Genomic DNA, 22,579 nt, shown 5'->3' with positions numbered 1-22,579 from the left:
TTTGTTGACAGAGTTCTGCCGTCCACAATATTCCACAACTTCAGGATATCTGGTTAACTACAGTGCACCTTTCCTTAAGTTGTTCTGAGAAATGTTTCGGGGCTGTAGTTTGCTATGAGTTACTGACTTCATGTGGGGAAATTGTTAAGACTTAGTAACTGTAACAACTGAGTAATTATTGAGGTAAATTAAAATATCATTGATTCTAGCCTGTTAACTTTTTTTAAAACTAGGAACTAACTTGCTTTTATCAGTGTTTTCTAAAGGTTTAAATAATTCACGCTAAACTCGTCTTTTGTCCTAGTGAAGTTAGATTGCTGATGTTCTACTGGAAAAGAAAAATGTAAAATTAAGGGGAAAAAAGAACACAGTGCAAATCATCTGGCTAATCTTTTAGCTTCCCACATCACATATACAAAATACTTATAGAGTTCTATTACCTTAGGAATGATCTACAAAGCAAGTATGTTCACTTAAAATTCAGGAATTGGATTCTCAGCTACCTTCAAGTTATTCCGTATCTTCTAAGCTAGCTCTATAAAATTGTGCTAAAGTCAGGGCAAATACAATATCATAGATCTACAAGGCTCTTTTATGCAATTAAAATTGTGTAAATCAACTTGAGGATAAATAAGAGCCATCTCTATGGCTCTTCACTGAATCTTTCCACTGAGAGTTGAGTTCTGCTATCCATTGTATCGAGGTAGAAAGTGGCCCTGGGTATATTGGGTACCTATGAATAATTTTGAAAAGACGAAATAGAAAAAACCTAGGGATGATCTATGTTCAAAGAGGGGGCTAAATCCATTCAAGAAGTTGTTTGTTGCCAATTAATTACCTACTGCTAATTAGAATAATAAATTTGAGCACAGTTGTAAGTCTTGGCATTGACTTATCTGGAAGCTGTACTAAATGCTATCATTAGGGTTGGTAATAAATCTGTCATAATAGGTGAAAATGGATAAAAATGCTAAGAAGCCTTGAAAACATAATTCGACTGAGCAGAAATCTTTACACTTTATAAATATGACCACTGGAATTATTCACATCAATTGATCAGCTCAGACTTCAACACAATGTTATAAAACATGGAACTTTTGCACTTAGTGAAACTCAGTGCTAAAATGGAGGTATAACTCTTTTTCATTGTATCATTTGCAGTTTAAAAAAGAAGTGTGTGTGCTGCCAGTAAAATTGTAATAGAGAGCTCCAAGCTGGAAGTGTTAAACAAATGATCTAGTTATGAATCCTTCACTTTTGTATTTATGTAGCACCAACACAAGATAGAGCAATCCTTTAGATGTCAATCCATCTTGTCTATCCTAAAGATCTTGTGATTCATTAGTTAACAAGCTACTTACTAGATGGTAAAAAATAGCAAAAAAGAAAAGGAATGCTGGTAATAGAACTCCGAATACAATATGCCTCTTTTTAGAAATGTGAAATGGGATTTTTTTTTTTTTTAATGTGAGTCTTTCTCCAGGATGAAGTTTGCCTTCAGTGTGTTATATGGTGCAGAAATGTCTGTATGAAACAAGGTCTGAGCATCTTTTGAAGCAATATGCTTTTAACATGCTGTGGCTCTAAGTTCATCTCAGCCAGTGACACCAAATGAATTTGTCAAAATAACACAATTTTTAAAAGACTCTGTTTTTTGGCAAGCACAGTAGAATTCAGAGTATTCAAATTGCTAGTTACTCAAGTTCAAGTGCTCTTGAAAACTTCATCAAATATTTTACAACCTCAATTAAAATAGAATGACTTTAAAGAAAGTCTCCAGCATTTCTTCAGAATTTTTATTTTGCACTGAATTATTTTTACTGCTATTTTTACATGAAATGCTGCTTTTATAGTGTAGAGTCTAGAGAAATTGCTTTTTTGTCAATATGCCATGACATACTACATTCAGAAATACTAACTGGTGGGGAACTACTATCTATGTAGATCAGGATGTTTGCCAGTTACTGTTGCTCAATTAAACAGAACTGGGGAATATCACACCAGTAAAGTCCCTTATGCTCGAACCAAACTTGCTTAATGTATTTAACTACCTGAAAAATAGTTATAATAGCAGGAAAACAACACTTCCTGCTGATGCAAAACTGTTCAGGTTAATTTAAAATAATGGGCAAGCACAAAAATTCTCACAATATTGAGTCAGTGAAATGTAAAATCCCAGAAGAAATTATATGTTAATAAACATTAAGTAGTGCATGTGAGAAGGGGAAGGGAACTGAAAAACAATTTATTTTGTCCTACATATAGACTAGTGAACTCTAAATTATGTATTATCAGTCATGGAAAAGATTCTGAAATCAAATTAAGTAGATTTTTCTGGAAGGTAGACATGAAACAGCTCTCTGGAAAACACTTAAGTAAAAGAGAAGTTTAATTTTGTGAATTCTTGGAAAATATGGACTGTGCAGAAAATGTAATTCAAATGCATAAATCCATAATCTACCTGAATCTTGGATATTGTGTGTTGTTCTTGCCATCACATCTTAGGATGCAGGAAAACTGGAAAGGGTTTTTTGAAAAGGTGGGGAGAGTAAGTGGATGATCAGAAGAGTGGAATCACTTTGGTATGGTGACAGACTAGATAGACTGAGCTCCTCTACCTTGGAAATGAGATAACTGAGAGAAGATAGGGTATTGCAAATAAAATAATGAATTGCACAAAGAGGGTGAATGTGGAACAATAATGTCAGTATCTCTTAGCATACAAGAACTAAAGAGCTTGTGTTAATATCTCCAGGCAGCAAGTTTAAAACAGTAAGAAACAGTTTCAGACGAAAAATAATCAAACAATATGACACACTGCCACTAGATGTTGTAAAGGCCAAAAGTTTAACTGTGTTCAAAATGGGATTAATGGCTACTTTTGTTTCATGAATTGTAAAAACATCCTGCTGAGACACAACTTCTGGTTTAGGAAGTGCCTAAACCACTAATTGCCAGAAGATGGGAAGGAGGGGTTGCTCAGCTCTTGCCATGCCTCTTATAATCTTTCCTTATGCATCTCCTAATGGCCATTTTGGGAGCAGGATAATGGGCTAGACAGATTTTTTTGGTCTGACCCATTATGGCTGTTTATATTTTGTAGGCGTAGATTTTTTTCAGTAATGGGGAGACAAAATGGAAATTTTCAACTTGATTTTGGAATTCAGTAAACGCTGTCTGGAATATGATTCTTAATAGCTAATTAGGAATGATCACATTTTTTCCTTTCCTTATTTTAACATATAAAAAATTCGTCTACAAATTCATGGGCTGAAAGCTTAGGAAGATTTTTTGTAAATACAGGGAGATATGGATGAAGGCAAATCATTTATGTATTTCGCTTGAGTAATCATGATGTATGTGTATTTTAAAGAATGCGTCAGAAAAACTGACATAGTAAGCAGGAGGAATGGTTCTTTTCTCTGAAAGGAGGTGAATGGCATTATTTTTGCCATTGTTGTTAGTTATGGAATACTAAGTTTCAATGACAGAACATCTTAAATTCTACACTTGTACTTCTGACAATTTGTAGGAACAGAGGCAAACAAGGAGAGTTTCTTTAACATCTGTACCTTTTTTGTACAACTCTATCATCCTTTTTTCTCCTCAGAGTGAAGACTGGCTTTTGGGGTTAAAGGAGATATGAAGGATTTTTGTTTTTTCTGACTAACCTTCTAGTCTAGGCTTTTTCCATGTGAATTTATAATGTAGGAGTTTATTTGCACTAACAAAACAGAGATTTCATCAATTATCATAGTGCACTTTAGAAATGAAAAATACATTTTTCTGTGTCAAATTAGTTTATCCTGTAGTGTATGCAAGCTATGCATGTCGTTATAAATCATGGTCTCAAACTTCTAAAGTTGTTATTTTTGTTTATTAGGAAACCTTGCTTCAGATCCAAAAAGGCAATAAGGAGACTACACATAGCAAGAAGAAAGTGAGCGACAATCGATCATGAAATGCAATTACACAATATTTAAAGCTGAGTGAAATAAAGACCTTAAATAGCAGTAGCCTGTAAAGTTTAAAATTAAAAGTAGTTTCATTGTATATGGTGAAAAGGAGGATTAGATCAATCTGATTTCCTGTATCTTGTTTGCTGTTGATTTGTATGAAATTATACTCAGAGTGAGCCTCTTTTTCATATGTATGTTGGACAATATTGGTCATTTGTGGAATATTACTTCAGTGGTCTGGAAGGACATTCCTTGAGTTCAGCTGGTGCGCAGTGCATTAATGGAACTGCAAGAATTAAAAAGGCCTTCTACCTGGTCATCCTTAGCTTGGCTAATGTAATTGCAGATTTTGTTCTAACAGTGAGGCTTTATCTAGCAGCACAGATCACTGCTGCTGTGATGCTGAGTTGCAATAAATCAGTATCTGGATTAGAAGAATGGGGACTATAATACAAACTTTCTTTTTTATATTTATGGTATAGCATCTTATAAAACTGCAGCATGTATCCAGAAGGTAGGCAACACTCCACTACACTGTCAGACTATCTGTAGGGTACCAATAGGAGTTTGGAAAAAATAACTAAGCCTGGTCTCTTTTGCTTTCACCTAATTTCTTGTAGATCAGAAATCTGAAATTCCTGCTGAGTAAAGTGCCCCTTTTGGAAGTGTGTTGCGTATGTGAATATTACATTCGTTGGTCATACTTGTGTTTATAAATTCTGCAGAAACTGTTTCAGAGATATAAAAATGAAAAATCTCCTGTGCCATGGAGACTTGAAGTGATTCTTTGAACTCTTGGTCTCCTGCTTTGCTTTATTACCAGTGGATGATGTCGTGTTAAGGGGGGATATAATGGGCCTAGTGGGGGACAGATATTAGTAAAGTCAGTCTTTACCATTGCAACCATGGTTAATTTCAGCAGCCGTCATTGAGAATTTTTTAAGCTTTTGCATAAAGATAAGGAAAATTTTAATAATTTAAAAATATATTACAGCTTTCATTTTAACAATAACTCTTCTCTTTTTCCCTTAGATCTATGTAACTGTTGCTTAGATAGATATTTATATATATATTTACTATATATCTACTATTGATATTAAAAATTGATATATCTATTTATGTATACCTTAGACATAGTAAGGGAAAGTCAAAATGCAAAGCTGGGAGCCTACATTTTGTGCAGACGGTCTGAGATGCTGTGTGAGGCAGCAGTGGGCCAGGTAGGCCTCAGAGGGAGCAAATTTTCAGGGAGTCAAATGGATCAGGGTGCCGCCACAAAGGAAGCCCCTGAACTAAATGAAACAAAAGCAGAAACCATAGCCTGTCTGTAAAGACAAAGCAGGTAAGGATGAATGCAGCTGTGCAAACTTTGCTCTGTCTGACATAGGGTCCTACACCTAACCTTTATATACTGTTAGATAGAACATTAATAACACTAGTCATGTCTAATAAAACCTGCCTCTGTCTGTACGTACGGTTGGGGTGAGGATTAAGGGGTTTTTATTAGGTTCTGGCCACCTCACTATAAGAAGGAATTCTAGGCAACTCTACCTCAAGGCTCTGGGGAACTCGGGATCCCTCACAAAGCTCAGAACAGCTCAGTACATCTGCTGCCTTGGGTACCACATTTTACTAGCTGCAGGGTGCAAGGGCACAAAATGCAGGCCCATTGTGTCAGGCTGTACTCCTCAAGGAATTTCTTTCAGCCTCATTGGTTCACAGCATATTTGCTGTAGTGCAAAAACGTGCTTTGGAAGTCAGATGTGCAAATTGTACAGAGAGCAGTGAGAAATAAGGAGGAAGGTAAAGGACTGGTCAGGAAGTAGAATCAGCTGAGATTTAAGGGCTTACGATATGGTAGAAATGCTGACAGTATCATTCACTGTCTTGGTTTGGCTGTGTCAGTGCGGATGGGAGGGCTTTGCAGAGATGCTGCAAGGTAAAACTTTTTCTGTTAAGTGTCTAATAGGCAAAGTGTCTAGAAAAAGCTGACAGTACAGTCCCATAAACAACAAGCAAACATACCCATAACTTTGCTCCTTCATCATATTAAACTCTGAATGTACAAGAAACATTTTCCCCCAAAAGTGTAGTCTAAACTTCTGTTTATTTATCTCTAATCTCTACTGATTTTTCACAAATAATTTCATAGCAGGGTATGTGGTGTAAAGATGAGTAGAAAACCAAAACCTGAGTTTGGAATAGAAAGCTAAGCATGTTGCATGTTACTATAAGCAAACGTTCAATTAGTTGCCTTTTGTCAATCAGTTGCAAACTGGTAGGTGGATGCAACTGTATGGCGTTGCTGGTGGTTATTCTAAGGTTGTTTTGCTTTACCTCATTCTGCCTTCTCTTTCTCTGCCTTCTAGCATGCACTTAATTCAGGTGGACTCCGTTCAGCGATGGATGGAAGATCTGAAGTTGATGACAGACTGTGAATGTATGTGTATTCTCCAGTCCAAGCCAATCAGCATTGAGAAGGATGAACAAAACGAACTTATCCTTTCCGCACAATACAGCACATGTGATAACTTGCAGCTGTTATTAAAAAGAGCTTGGATCATAAGCACAGAGTTGACCAGGATTGCTCAAAAGCTGGAGAAGAATAGATGGCAGAGAGTCCACAGCATGACAGTAAGAGTCAACTGCCATGTGCGTTCAATGATAAATGAATACAATTCATTCACCAGGAATTCTTCAGAAGAAATGCACCAGGTGGGATGCCTTAGCTGATGTCATGTTTGTCTTGCTTAATTTTTTAATTGTAATAATTAAAACTTACTTTAAACAATCTTTTACATACTGTCCCTTGTTTAAGACTTTCTAATCCCTTTTCAGTGATGGAAACATTCTTGACTCATTTTGGATCCTATTTTGTCATAGGCCTGATTCTGAATGTTAATAATGTCAACAAATTATGTTGAAAAAAAGTTCAATTTTGAGGACTACTGGACTAAAGTAATTAGATGCCCCATCTGTGAGCTCCTTTGCATTTGAGGTGCAGAAAATACTACTTTTTTGTTAACTTCAGTTTTATCACTGCTCATTCAGAAAAGTAGAAAGGTGTCCATATGAAATACTATGTTTCTGGAGGGTTTTCACCTAATTATCATAAACAAGCATTATTTATTTTAAAAGAAATTTTGTATGGATATTACTTTAAAGCTACTTTCTCTCTCTGCAGTTTGAAAAACTTTTAATAGACAAGTGTTCAGAATTTACAGCATTCACAGAAAGGTAATTTAAATTTTCTACTTGAAATATTCATTTTGCTGTTTTATTATATTGCAAAATTTCTAATGAGAAGTCCAAATCCACTAACTCCCTCAAATGTTTGAATTAGGACCCCACAGAGCTGAAAAGCTTTCTAAATGTTAGCTTCTGGTGATTGAAGTGAGTTGCTTTTATCTAAACTGCATCCTAATGAAAGATGGGATCTGCTGTTGCACAAAGAGCAATGGCATAGACACAAAGCTGCGTGCAAGTGGATTTTTCAGAGCTTTTAGACATCAAAGGAGAAAGTCTGGCTCTAATGGTATCAGTAACAAAGTTTCCTTCCGGTTCTGTGGAGCCAAGATTTCAGCTGGTGTGAAAACTTATGTTGCAAGACATACTACATGTTCCTGTATGCACATATCCATGTATTAGCAAACCAAACTGAAATACACATTCCTTTAAATTGCAGTTGTAGGTTTATTCAAATCCATGCACTCCAGAATGCTGAGGCTGGAAAATAAGAATCTCTTTATAATTCTGCTCACGATATTTCCCCGGCCTAACATAAGTTATCCTGTTTCCTTCAGCACAGTTCAATCAGTCTTTTTTGATTCACTTTAAACACTGTGCAAGTCATTCTGCTTGTGGGATCGTCAGGGAAAAACACACCATCTAATTATCAGGAAAGAACATTTCTTGAGCACTATTGCTTTTTTGCCAAACCCACACAGCTCAGACTTTACTTTTATATTCTACGATGAGACACACTGATTTAATGAGAGCTCTGATCTCATAGTGTCTGCCCCAATTCAGCCCTCTCCCTCCTTCATCTGTTTGACAAAAAGTTGATATAGGTGGGTGAAAGTCAGGTAAAGCTGAAAGGGGAACTACTGTGTAGGTGGAGACACTGATCAACCAAACTATCCTCCATTACAATGGCCTGCCTGGGTGGAATACGTTTTGACAATTAAAATGAATGCATTCTGTGAGGAAGTATTAGGTATTTAATTTGAATTGTATAAAGTTTTCATCTTTATCTCATTTCTTCAGTTACTGCCAAATATCCCTGGTTACAGGATAGTTATACTAACCCTGTAAAGCTGCTGTATGCAATCATTCTGCATAGAAGGCCAAATTTTACTTTTGAGTGTGTGGTTTAGATTTAAATGACCTTTACTCATCTGGACATACATTCATTTTGTGTCCTTATCCTGCTATTATTAAACTATGGCAAAGAAGGTAAAGAAATGAAAAGTATTGAAAGTGCATCTTTGGTCACGAAAGATCGATGGATATACACAGCTGCAGTTGAAATGCAGGCATCCTAGAGTGACTGTAACTATTAGCATAAGTGGAAAATAGCAGAGTTACACTGGTATAAACACACAGCATCTGCAGCAAAATTTGGCCTGCTGTCAGTGAAGTAAATTGTGATCCCAAAATTATTCGTTAATGTCCATTGCTGTCCTTTGATAGTATACTTACTATGTGTAGACAAAGCTGTGATTAAAGTCTGGTATCATGCTAGTGGCACAAAGACAGTGTCCTCATGTGCACAGTTGATTTCCCACTACATCCCCATTATTAACAGAGAGCTCGCCTGTGACAATCGGCTTGATAAACCAATAGTTACCTGTTGCATCTTTTTTCCTTGTTCTCTTTCCTTTCTCTTTCTTTTCAGGTGCACACAAACTGAAGATGAACAGATACTGAAGTCCATGAAATCTTGTATTAATGAAACACTCACTACCATTGCACGGTATTTTGGACAGTTGATAGAGCTGGTTTTAACACATGAAGCACAGGTTAGTTTATAGGGGTTTTTTGTTTGTTTGTTTATTTTTAAGTTTTTCTAAATTGTTGACTCTTGAGGGAGAGCACACATTAAGAGGAGAATTAGAACTACAGCTTTCAACTTTCAGCAAACTTGTCAGCAATTCAAATATCTTGCAAAAAGGTTTAAGTGTTTGTATTCTCAAATTCTCCAATAACCTCAAATCCCAGATGAAATGTTCCCATGGCTCACTATGTTACTTACTTTTCCTGACAAGCCTCCTTCATTGCAAGGCATCTAATTTCTAGACAATGTCTTGCTAATAAGACATTTGGACACATGTTCTCTTCCTTTCATACAGATACTGCTTTTCTTTAGAAACCTTGAAAAAAGTCTCTCCTGCTCAGAATGATTCTCATTAAAAGCTAAGCTTTCTAGAAGATGTACATATAGCAAGTACATTATTTTAGCATACATTTTAACCAGTGCATGTCTTAGACTCTAGGAAGTAGTGATAAAATACAGTGTTGTGCACAGGTTATACATGTATGTGTAACGTTCCAGAAACAGTGCTGTAACATTGCAGGTGTTATGTGTAGTTTCCAGTGGAGATTACAAGTAGATAAATGTGCTGAGTAATTAGTCTGAGACTACAAATGCATTAAATTTTTTCCGTTAGACCATTCTTGAAATAGTAGCAACTTGCAAGTCTAACTAATCTATCTGAACTCACACTGTTTTCTTGCTTGAGATCTCATTAGAAATCCTTTGCACCCTCTAATATTCCTCAAATAAACCCCCCCAAATGTAATTATGCTCAATTAATTTGTTCATATTTTAGAGGTAATGTTATGCTGAAATTTTATGTTGTCCCTGCAGAAAAAGAGGAAATAATAGGTTTAGTGACAAGGAAATGGTTAAATAGTATTTACTACTGTAATAAAACAAAATTAATGCATGGTATTGGTTAAATTCTAGCATACCTTGATGCATTAAGATAGAAAAAAAAGTTATGGCTTTTCCAGAAACATGCCTTATAGTTTTAAAAGATTATTACTAGGAGGTGAGAATCTCCAGAATACATTTGCAGAGTAACAGTCAAACTAACAAGCTACTTGCTGATGTGCTTTGATTAGGATTTATGAGAACTACATTAAATGCCACATATGAGTTGAAGTGTATAAATAATTTTGCATATTGCAAATTTAGTGAGTAGGTTGTGGTTGTTTTGATGCTTATTCTTTTTAGTCTGAAGAGCAGTTCTTTATTGCTAATATTTCTGTCTTTGGGCACTTTGACACCTACTGATATACCTGAAATCCTAGTCTCTTTTCCTTTTAAGGGAGCAGAATTAATTACTCTCCATCATCTCGTGTGTATCTGTGTGGCTGGAGACTTGGATTAGAGGTCATTAATAAAAACATTTTTAAGAATGGTTTTCTTAGACATTCAGTCAGGCTGTGTGCCCACTTCTGCCACACAACCGCATTGTCTGTGGGTAGTTTGCTGCTCTGGAACAGACTAAGTGCCTGTGTGAGAGGCCAGAACTCTCAGCTTAAATCGTATACTCAAGAGCTTTCTTTTCTAATCAGTGTATCAGGATTTTTTTCAGAATAGGTTAATATCAAAATGTGAACTGATAATTTATGTCTTTTATAGAATATTTTTTCTAATGCTGAAGGTGGGAGAACACAAGTCTCTTAAAGGGAAGATAATTGAATTTTTTATAAATAAGAGTATAAAATATGGGATATTTCCTCTTCTTTCAAAGTTGGATTAAATATAAAAATGTTTACCTTCCTTCTCCTAACAAATATAATTCATTCTTCCTCTAATGATTTGGTATACTTTCAGAAAGTAAAATTAAATAAACTTCATACTCTTCTGACAGCTGTATTTCTCTGTTGCACACCTGCAAAAGCAAGATAACTATTTACAAAGATAAAAATATTTAACTTAATGCATTGGAGAAATAAACTGTATTTCTCTATGAGATTTCCCTGTATCTGTCTGATATTTTCTGCGTAGACTGAGAACAGTGATGAACCCAGAACCTTAGAAAGCAGTGTTAGAAAAGTTATAAGGATATTCCTTATAAATAAGGTGGAAATCTTGTATCATCTTGTGATACAGCTTCTACACTAAGACAATTAGTTGCCTTCTGAATACTTTAGTTCAATCCCAGGCCAAATCCAATAATAATTTACTAACTAGCTGAAGAGTTCTTTATTGAATATTCTCACATACATACCTGTTCTCTTACTCTATTCATATATTTTTTTAAATATCACTATTCTTGGTTACATCTTTTCAAATGCAATGATAAATGTGTTACAATATTATCAGTCTGACTCCTGCCCATGGTTTTTTTCCTTTCTCTGGATGAGAAGCAAAATGATACGGATTAAATGAACTAGACTTTCTACTCCATCTTATCTTTAAATATAACAGTAATGTTTTTAATTGGAAGTAAATTATGTTTATTATCCTGTATCACACAGAACCTGCTGAGACAAATCGAATTGTCGGATAGTGTGTACATCACTGAGTCAGCGATTAGTAGTTTATTCAGTCTTACCCAGGAAGGCGCTCATCTGTGCCGTATCATAGCTAAGGTAAGGGGATATGTTGATTAATCCAAAGTAAACTAGTAATACAAGTGAGTTATTTAACTTATAACACAGTAGTGGTTGTGGGTTTTGAAATGTACAGTACAAGATGAAATTCTGTGTTTCAGAAGACAAATAATCTAGGTTAAAGAACAACAAAATCTACTCTGAGAAACTATTTTTTTCTACTTTTCTGCTTTTACAAGCCTTACTCTGCAGAGTTTACTACCACAATTATCCTATTAGATTTAAAAAAAAGGGGGGGACACAACCCCCCAAATCTTTCATTAAATAAAGCTCAATGCCTGTGTAAACAACCGCAGTAGGGTGGTAAGCTCCAACAGACTTCTGGGTGTTGATTCAACCTCAGTTGTCTTTGTGCCACCTGATGTATTACCACTCCCTTCAGTATGCTGGGCATCTTTTTAGTGTCTCTCCTGTCAGTGCTTTTTAAGTATCAGGCACGTAAGTGGAGAGAAACTTTACAATTGGCCATGCATATGGCTCGCTCTGCAGAGAAACTGCAAGACTTCTTCAGCTGTGTGTACAGAGGAGATTAGAGATATTAAAGATGTAATTTTAGAAATACGTTGCATCCATTATTTTAATTTTACAGAGGAACATAATTGCAGTTACTTCTGGCAGTGTGTGTTCTTGCTTACTGAGTAGTTGATGTTAACTTTTGGTATAAACTAATCATTCTGCCAAGGTTAATGATACTGGCAATCCCTGCAGATATTTCACCTTTAAGGGCACTTGGATCTTGAAAAAGTGAGAAAGACAGGGCATTGTGTGAGGTCAAAGACAAGAAAATCACAACCGCAGTGTATATAGAAAGGAGAAAACCCCCTTTCCCAAGCTACTGCTTGTGGAGTGGTGTGCCAGTTGCCTGTCCGGCTCAGAGATGAGGTTAAACAGCACCATAAAAGGTACTGTTCTGTTCTGAAGGCTGTGAGTGAAGTAAACTCGGAAAAGTGTAGTGGATCCTGGCAACAGCCTGAGAGGTTTAATTTTTTTCCAAATTGGTATTTGAGCTCCACTCAGTGGTATCCAAAAACAATGTTAAAACATTGGGTATTGAGGAAGTGCAGAACCAACAAATTGACAAAGATTGGTGTTGTGCTTTTTATCATTGTGTGAATTCCATAACAGTTTAATTTAGCAGAAGTGAAGTCTGACCTTCCATAAATCATTATGGTAATTTATTGCTAAGACTTGGATGTATCACAGGTTTACAAGTGAGGAAATGCATCCCCTTATGCAAAGAACCCTAAATGGCATTTTGGTTGCCAAATTACAGTGGTGATTGCATCACCTGTCCTGTGTGTCTGTTTCCCCTGTGCACTGTGAAATACATTTGTCCCGACTCACCATCATCTTTCACCCTTTGTATTGTCTCAGTTATCTGCATCGGTGAGGAAGGTGGCAGAGAAATTAGACCAGAATTTTAAATTCAGTTAATTGAGTAGTTAGCTATGACAGTAAAACTGCAAGTTGATTGAAAAAAAAAAGAAATCTGGAACTGCACCCACTCATTAAGAGGGTGAGAATGGATTCAATTTTTGCAAAGATCTTAAAACCTCACACAGATACAGAAGTTCCCTTGAGAGTTGTCATACTATCTTTCATAAAAAATAGTGGAACATTTGTTTATAGTGAAAGCAGAACTCAACAAATTTGTTCATGTAACCTTGAAGTCTTACTCTCCATGACAACTTGTGATCTTGTGGAACACTGTTATTAGCTTTTTCCCTGTCTCAAGCTATAAATTACAACTCTAAAGCACACCAAAATCTTGGGGATGCAAACAAAGAATCATGATAATATCGTAGAGCTACAATGTTGTAGGAACTGGTTTCTCATGTTACATTTTGGTAAGATTTTCAGTCTTCTCCCTCCCCGCCTCACGTCCCCTCTTCTCCTCCCCCACCAATATTTTACCAAAATTTGAAAAGGCTTTGAAATGCTACCCCCACATGATGAAGCGTCACCTATAATTTTATTCCACCTGGAGGCATTCTTTGAACTTTTTTTTTTTTAGCATTTAACTTTGTAATCTGCTGTAAAAAGAGTCATGTTGCTGACTCACCCTGGTAGCCAGTTAGTCATTCTCACTAGCTGTCAGAAGTATAAAGACTAAGATCTCTAACACAAATGAGTAGTAGCAGGGGCAAGATAAGAAATGAAGGGAGAAAGCCTAAATAATAATAATAATAAAAATCCTCGAATTCTGAGCTAACAGAAGAACCAATGTTGAGCTGTGAGTTTCGAACCATAATATGTAGTGTTCATCTACAACCAGCTACACTGGAGGCAGCATAATGGAAACTGCACCAGTTTAGATAACTTTAAAAGCAAAATAGAAAATGAGGAAAGGAAGAGCCAAGTAGAGTATTTGTTGCAACTACCAAGGAAAAGTTTTAGTGAGGTTTCTGTCTCCAGATCAGTTTCCTAGCTTTGGAACCAAATGTTGCTAAAATACTCATCTGTCAAGTCTTATGGCACATACTTAAGCATCAAACAACGTGACTAACTTGCTGTATCATTGTCTGGGGTTGCATTGCAGGCGTGTATTCACAAAAGTATTTTTTACTATTAGATTTCGATAGTGGGAACTTTTATATTAAAAATTATAAATTAGTCTCGATTGTTAAAACTCTACATTTGTGTTCGAAGAGCATAAGGAAACATGAAAAAACAGAAATATAAATTTTGAGCAGACGAGCAACTGTGAAAAATTAGCATTACTTGAAGTAGACTGGTTCTAAATTGATTTAACTTCATAACAACCAGAAGAATTGGTAAAAATCAGTTCCAGAGTTACAATAGATAAATTCTGAGACACAAAGTGATAAAGAAAAAAATCTTTGTAAATAATTCCATTTCACTGACGGTAATGAGGGTCTAATATCAACTGTATTGAACTGTATGCTACAATAATAGTCTCCTAAAAGAGGGAGAGGCAAAAATAAAGATAATGAAGACAGCCATACCTGCTTATCACACTCTTCTTTGGAGGATGCTTGACTATTTGAGTCCTTTGTGGATGTGCAGCAGATCACATGCTTTAAGAAGCTTCTAATACATCTTGGCCTTACATTCTTTCTGTGACAGCTCTTTTTCTAGCAAGTATTTACTATAAAGATTTCTTTTGAGGTCATCTTTCAAGCTAATTATAAATGTTGTCCTCCATCATGAGGAAAGGCTTGATGAGATTTGACTGCACTTTGAGTTATTTGAGGCGGAAGCTGCAAAATCTTACACCTTAGAGTTGGATGCCTTTTCTCGCCCCTCTTTATTCACTCAACTCACTATGCACAGTGGGGCTTTTTATACTCATGATCTCCTTCACATAGTTTTTGTGATTGTATTTCAGGTGATTTTGTTAACTACTGCTAGCCCTTCTGAACAGCATCTCAGGGATGTCTCCACGAAATTGCTTTAATCCAGTTCCTGTTAACCCAGTATAGGAAATAGGTCATGAAGCAGTAAAGCAAGTTCTGTCTTTCAGATACTGCTTCATAGAGATGTGAAGCCTGTCCCAGATGAAACTTGAATTACAGCAAGAGCAGCATTTCATGTGTTATTTGGTCACAAACTGGAAACACCAAAAAGACTGCAAAGGATAAATGAAAACATGCTTAGACATCTTGGGAGCTTTTGGAAAGGTGCAAGATAATCTCCAAAGCAAGCAAAGCTCAGTGCTGTTATGATTCTCTGTCTGAACGGTACTGCTTACCCATTTAACCAATTTATGTGTCTCCCTGTCAGATGGAATAGGTTTGTCATAGTTGCAAAAACACAGGGGACAAATCTTGAAAAATGTGAATAAAGCACGAAGAATGCTGAGATCCCAGTGAGGGGAGTGTTTTTGACAAGCCATAGAATTGGGCTCAGTTTTTCCTACCTATTCCTTATTTCACTTACAGCTCTCTAGGTTCATTATTTGTGATCAATATTTTACAGCTTGGTAATGGTACACAGGGCACAAAATAAACAGTTTAGATCTCCTTCTGATAAATGCAGTGATAAATCACTTCCTGTCCATCAAGAGGCAAAAGCAGGGCAGCCATTTGTCATACAGAAAGCTTGAAGCTAATGTGCCAACATCACTTGAGCTTTACTAGTGTTGTCCACAGCCTTCTGCTTTTTATGACTAAACCAGAGGATCAAATCATCTCTGATTCTGCTGAACTGTGGGGGCTTTGAAACTCATAATAAAGTAGCATTTTAAAAAATCCCAGTTACCTTAGGTTTCGGGACAACACTGTAATAGCTTCTATCTATATTTTTCATGGACAACTGAATTACTGCTTGGGCGAAATATTGATATACTTTTGTGGAAGGAAAAATATATAGGACTGAAACTTTCTGTGTTAGTGTACTGCCTCTTATTTTAAAGGCTCAGAAATGTCTTTCTGCAGTAGGCTATATATAACAGTACTAGATATAGAATAACTCATACAGATACATGTGCACTTAGAATTCCAGAAATAAATTTTACTCTTAGCAAACCTCAGTAAGCCTACTGTTTTCACTGATCTCACAGAAATTTCATATACATGTGCAAAGACATAATATAAAACTTCTATCTATACTATCACATACTGCAATATAAAAAACTATAATATATTGAGGTGTTAATCTTGTCTAATTCTAATTTTCTTATAAATTGGTATGTATTCTTGTTAGATTGAACAGACAGCTTTTCTTGCTCTATTATTCTCTACTCTATGCCAGCAGAACTAGTACAAAAATGTAGAATTCTGAAAATGAGTGAAGTCTGAATTGTAGTCCAGTGGTTTTATGTCAGTACAACTTGTTGAGTTTTCAAATGGTTGAGAAGAAAAAGATTATTTCTGTGAATCTGAAAAGTATTTTTATATAGAGGCTATTGAAACAGGCTTAGAAAGAAGGGTGTATATTACATTTGGTCCATGATTCCAACTGTTTTTAATTTACTACTGTAATTGGAGTACTTTAGTCTGAGATCTTTTATCAGTCATTAATATTTTAAATGTTTTCCTCTTCATTATATGTCTGCTCTTGCACAATATAAGGCACCTGTTGTCTACCTGATGGCATAACATTTTGAAATGAAGGGCAATCCAAAAACCACCCCACTATGTGAAGGATATATATTGTCTCTATTTATTTGTATCTTTCCATTTATTAGATGAACTTTGCTAACACATATGTTTACAAGCTGTGTTGGAAATTATTAAGGATAGCTACTGTTAGGATGTATATATATACTCAAATCTTTAAAGAAAAAATTATAGTAATGCAAATTTTATGTGTTAGAGGATGAAGATATGGATTGTATCTGTATAGACCTTGACGCCTATTTCCACATTATTTTCAGTAGCTCTTCAACCATATGACCTTCTCTTTCATATTTCAGCATTAGGTAAATAACGTATGGAGCTCAGAAATGTAGATGTATGGGAAATATATGCTAACAAAAATCTGTTTTAAACTAACAGCATATGGTTGAACTATCATTTAAATGTCACTCCAGTTGCCGCCTATTGATAATTCTTTGTAATTTTTGCATGAATGTCAAGTTAAATTTAAATTGTGCTTGTAATTGGTAAAAGTCAATCGCTTAAGCATAGCTCCCGCTGAGGCTATATTACTTTTTCATCACTTAGTGAATAAGCATTAATCAACTTGAGTTCTCCATGTGAGCTTAACATCCTCTGTGTTGGTGTTGTGATGATAGCTAATTTGGATAAATTACTGAAGGAATCTACCCACCATTGCAATCTCAGTTAAATACTAGGGAAGCATTCAGTGCTGATTTTCTGATTTTTGCTTTTCCCCTGCAGGAAGGAGGTGTAGTTGTTCTCTTTAAGATCTGTCGCCAGGATTGTTTCAGGTGCCTTTATCCCCAGACGCTGAGAACGTTGGCATCCATTTGCTGTGTAGAGGAAGGGATGCACCAGCTGGAAAAGGTAGGCACTTCAGCGTTCTTTACCGACTGCGTCATAAAACAGAGAAGTCCTGCCTTTAATCTCTTCTAGGAATTGATAACTTGGTGGTGTTTGATACTGTGCTCCATACTGTGCTCACTTTTTCTGTGCTGAACATGTTCAGTCTTTACAAAATTAGTTCCAGCAATAACATTATCCTATTCAGTTGCTTGTACGAATAAGCTTTCTAAGTGGGGATAATTTTAATAAAACAGGCAAACACATTAGTGACTATGTCAAAAAAACCTAGGGAAAACATAATTTCTGGACTCTCTGAAGTGTTTGTTTAGAAACTGAAATACCCTTAAAACACAGAAAGCTTTATACCTCTTTAAATCCTTTCCTGCTGCTCAGGTAGGGCACCTGCTTGTGGTACTGCAGTAACTTGTGAGAGTTGTAATTGCACAGAAAGAACTCAGACACATATAACAGCTAGCCAATAGAAAATGTGTCTGCTAATCAGCAACAAGTCTCATAAAAGCCAATTTTAACTGAGATGGCAAATATCAAGACCTTATCCAGATAAAATTGTATCACCTGCTTAGGCTCCATTCCTTTCTCCCTCTCGCTACATACGGCTGTGTTTTGGAAATGAACACTTCTGGTCACTAAATCATGATCTCATCCTTTGTATTTCATAAAACAGTCATCTTCCACAGCTGAATAATGGCCTCTTCAAGTTAATGATAAATGATTTCACTGCCACTTTACATTGACATATCTTGTAATTTACTGCCCAGAATTCAAGCAAACTGTGACAGAACTTCTGCAGCAAAAAGCAAGACTCTGAGCTTACAGTAAATGAAGATGACTTAAATTTTTTTTGACATAATGCTGGTTCAGACTGACACCAGAATCAGTCTAAAAGGATCTTTCATTATGTCCACCATAACAGTGGAATTAATAGAGTAAGAAATGGAAAAGATTGATTCAACTCACCTGGTCCAATTCCTGGCAGAGTCAACATATGTTTAATGTAGCCCATATCAAAGCTGACAAAACAGGAGTCCTAGAAAAAGTGATAACTTTCAAGCTTATATGTCTTTGATCTATTTTAATATTGGTCACAACTAAAATTGCTCAGGGTAAACTTTGTCACAATCAGGGTTGGAGTAGGGTTTAAAGGATTTTTAACTGAAATCCCTACCACTGCTTTCAGTAGTTAATTTTTCACCTGGGCCTTCAATTCTAAAATCACATCTTGGCAAAACCTAAGTCTGCAATATGAGGGGCTGGATATTAATCCTACGTGCCTGACTGAACAGACAGGTTTATGACAGGAGTATTTGTCTATCACTTTGTCAACTTCTTTGCCTAAAATTGTGTTGCTGAGGGATCTATATGTTATGTGGGTCCAGTATATGCCTGGGTTTCTGGTGGGGGAGAATGGGATATTTAATAAATTAAAAGAAACAATGAAATTTCTCTGCAAAGAGGTTAATGTCCCTCCAAGTACAAGTGGAGGTTAAACAACACAGGTCAGTAGAATGCTATGTCATCTGTAAATAACCTATCAGCTGGTGACAGCCCAGGTTTACTACTTTATAGAGGTGAGGAACGATAGTAAAAAAGAAAGTTTTACTACATTTTGTACTGTCTTTTCACCCTTCCTGTACACCTATTTAAAGGCAGCAAGATACTCTGAACATAGAGAAGGGAAAGTGCATGGATCAGATGACCGGTATTTTGATGTGAACAGCACTCCAGTTTTTTATGTTGTCTTCTTTAAATAAGAATGATTTTTTTTTTCTTTTAATATTTGACATGCTCTTGCAGAGAACAACAAAAGAAGAGTTAATAATGTTAGCATTCCTATCATTACAGAAATTACCATAGGACTTCTTATCTGGCAGAAAGGGCAGCTTCTGTTATCCAACAGTGGTGGTGGAGCATTTAATTTGCTCTAATGTGAATATCATTATGCCACCTAGTGCATTAAAACATCAGTGCAATTTGAACTTGATTTTTAATGACAGAAACTTCATTCAAACAAATAAATCTTGGCCTCCAAACAATTCAGGTTAGGTCATTCAAGATTTAAAAAAAAAAAACGAAACCCTAAACACAAAACCCCTCAAAATGCCCCCCCTCTATTTTTCAATTAGATTTCACAATCATTAAAGTGTTTAGAAGACCACTTAAGAAAGCAACAGGAGCTATCGTTTCTAATGGAACATTTGTCTGTGAGGAGAACTAAAAAGGGGTGGTATACTCTCTGCAGTAATTGCAGTGCTTAATTACTAAAGACATTATAAGTATTGTTTATTTATCCAATGCTCTTTGATCTTGCCAATTCAAGAGCAACACAAGACGATAGCAGGAACATCTGTGTTAATGTAGATGGGTATTTAGAAAGCAAGCAAGGAAGTTAGGAGTTCACAGGAGGCACTCTAAGTAGGGAGTATTTTAACACCTTTCTTGGGTTTTAGGATACCTGAATATTACCCTTTCTTAATAATTAGCGCAAATTTAATGCGAATGGTGCTACACAGGGTTTAAACCATTTGTCTTGAGTGAGTTTTTGTATTGCAATGTGGAAATACCACAACAATTGAGTGCTCATTTCTAAAGACGTAGAAAATTGCCTATTTTAAGCAAAAATATTTTTCTCAATTAAAAAAAAAATTATTGTTATTCCCAGTCACACATCTTTAAATATATTTCTGCATTACTCTCTTACCAGCACACTTGAAAAAGCTATTATTAATTTTTCATCATCTTGATAAACAAACTGATCTTTGCTCTAATTACAATGACCAAGTAATTGTTGCGATGACCAGCTTTTACTCTTTTAGGTGAATCTAGTTGGCTGTATGTACAATAATGCAAAAATCAGTTGGTTAAAATTCCAGTTTAGAATAGTTATTATTTCACTTGCCAGTACTTTACTGACTTTTGAAAAGGTACTGTTACTTTGTTGTACCTTGAACTACAGAGCTCCAGGAACTTGATCAACAGTAACAAATTAGCCAGGCAATTAAAGCAGAAAGATAGTGAAAAAATAGTCTCATTTTGTGACTGAGGACTGTGTAAAAAATTGTTGTTCTATGTAACTTGTGCTGCTATGTAACAAGTGGTGATTTTGGTGCTTCAAGCTGTGTTTGGTACACTTTAACTTCATAATCCACTGTGACACCAGCAGGCTTGAGATCATTCTTTAGTCTCAGCTGCCCAACCAGTCCCACTTCAGAGAGAAGTGGAGAGACCCTGGAAAATCAATCAGAATTTTCTTCCTTTGCATTGTCCCTGTAGCCAAGCGAGCTTTGTGTTGTGGCACTTGAGCCTGCAAGTTTTTAGGAGAAAGCTCATTGCATTAGGAGGATCATTTTTCCTGGTCTAGCCATTGCAGAGTTTATGCAGAGACAATATAAAATACAGGTAATAGATAATACAGAAAACAGCTAAAATCACTAAAACAAGAAGAACTGAAAGGAGTTTGGGAGAGGTGAACATGACTGGAAAGTGAAGAACAGTATCAGTGCTGCACGTGTAGACCTGTTTGTGTAGCCCTGAGGTTTAGGGCAGAAATACAGGGATGTAGTGGGAGATTGGTTCTCAAAACAGACATTTGTTGAGGGTTCTAGAGGAAAGAATATTTGAACCTTCATGAGTGTGCTTTGAAAACTTAATTCACCTCAAGGGTTCCCACATAGGGAGGACTGTTGAAGGCATAGAGTTGGAATAGATTAATGCGTATTTCATGAAACTTAAGGTAAAAAAAAAAAAAGGTGATCTTGATTGCCTGATAATGTACATCCTTCAAATTACATTAAGAATAACTGTACTTCAAATACCATTTTCATTGTCAAGACACACATAAAATCTAACAGATATTGTCTTCAACATGAAGCAACTGTGCCTGGAAAAAGGGTTAGTATTTTAATACAATCCTACATCTTTAGCACATCGTTTGCCTAAAGCAGTTCTTCAGCCTTTCCTTACCTGGGGCTGCATTAGGTCCTTGTTTTCTAGAGTGTGCTGAACCAAGTGTCTCCTATATATATGCTGACATGTAGCCTCATTAAAGCCTAAAGTCTGTGGCAGTTTCTCTGCTTCAGGTCTGTCCACATAATGCTTGCTGCTGACTGGTCCCAGAAGGCATGGCTTTTCAATTTTTGCCCTATGCTGAAGATCAGTTGTGTGCTTTTCACTGAGGCAAACTTCCTGCTGCAGTAAAAGAACTGCAGAGTTAGTTCAGAAATAAATAGCAAACAGATAGTGCAAATGTCCTGCAATTTTCACTGTGCATGTGAAAACTTGTTATATTAAAAAGCTGCAACTCAGCTGGAACCTAGATCAAGGCTCAACTGCCACAGAAAGATAATGACTTATACAAGCAGTCATTCAAGCAGCTGCTTAAATATTAACACTGTGCTGTGTATGTTTACTTATAGTATTTAAACTACTCCAGAAAGCAAGACACCTGGAATCAGCTCATTAAGAGAAGATATTCCAGAGAGACTGGTGACAACGGTTGTTACTTTCATTAATAAAACATTCTTTTTAACAAATGACACAGCTTTTATCACTGTGCTTTAAGAAAATTGCCTAGGTATAGATTATAAATTGCTTAGAATCCTTCATTTAAAGCACATTATATCAAATTGCTTATCTCCAGAAAAAGAATCTGAAGACGGGGAAGCAAATACAAAGTGTACAATTTTTGTGGTTGGGAAACTATATGAATTTCATTAAGACTTCTTAAACATGAGTGACCTAAAATCTATTGTTCACTGTGAACCCAGTCTGATTTTTAAGAATAACCATGATCTTATACACAATAATAATTTCTGCATGATGGAGATGTAGTCTGTCAATGATATATATGAGAAACAAGCCTTTGGTGGAAATTATGTAAAATGTTTATTACAGAACCTGCAACTACAATTTATTCATAGCTTTCAGGTGAATGTAAGTTGATTACTTCCTTCAGCTCTAACCACCTTGAACTTTCTGTTTCAAGCATTAACAGTCAAAACCAGGGAGTAACTTTTTTTCAGATGAAGTATATGTGTTGCCTTAATTTTCAGCTGCTAAAACCATTAA

The 22,579-nt window shown here is 35.9% G+C and overlaps 1 protein-coding gene across 1 annotated transcript in view; it reads left to right on the top strand.

Moving 5' to 3' along the window:
- Positions 1-22,579, top strand: part of INSC (INSC spindle orientation adaptor protein) — a gene marked incomplete at both ends in the record, with an annotated part of 97,696 nt that overhangs the window by 28,032 nt on the left and 47,085 nt on the right. The window contains 5 exons of the mRNA XM_082000462.1: positions 6,329-6,674; positions 7,144-7,196; positions 8,857-8,980; positions 11,451-11,564; positions 17,390-17,515. Of these exons, the coding sequence (XP_081856588.1) occupies positions 6,329-6,674; positions 7,144-7,196; positions 8,857-8,980; positions 11,451-11,564; positions 17,390-17,515 (763 nt within the window). The remainder of the gene's footprint in view (positions 1-6,328; positions 6,675-7,143; positions 7,197-8,856; positions 8,981-11,450; positions 11,565-17,389; positions 17,516-22,579) is intronic.

This window comes from Phaethon aethereus (assembly GCF_964289735.1).
Source record: "Phaethon aethereus genome assembly, chromosome: 5".
Taxonomy (NCBI): Eukaryota; Metazoa; Chordata; class Aves; order Phaethontiformes; family Phaethontidae; genus Phaethon; species Phaethon aethereus.
The sequence above is the reverse complement of the archived record's forward strand: the minus strand, read 5'-3'. Positions and strand labels throughout refer to the sequence as shown.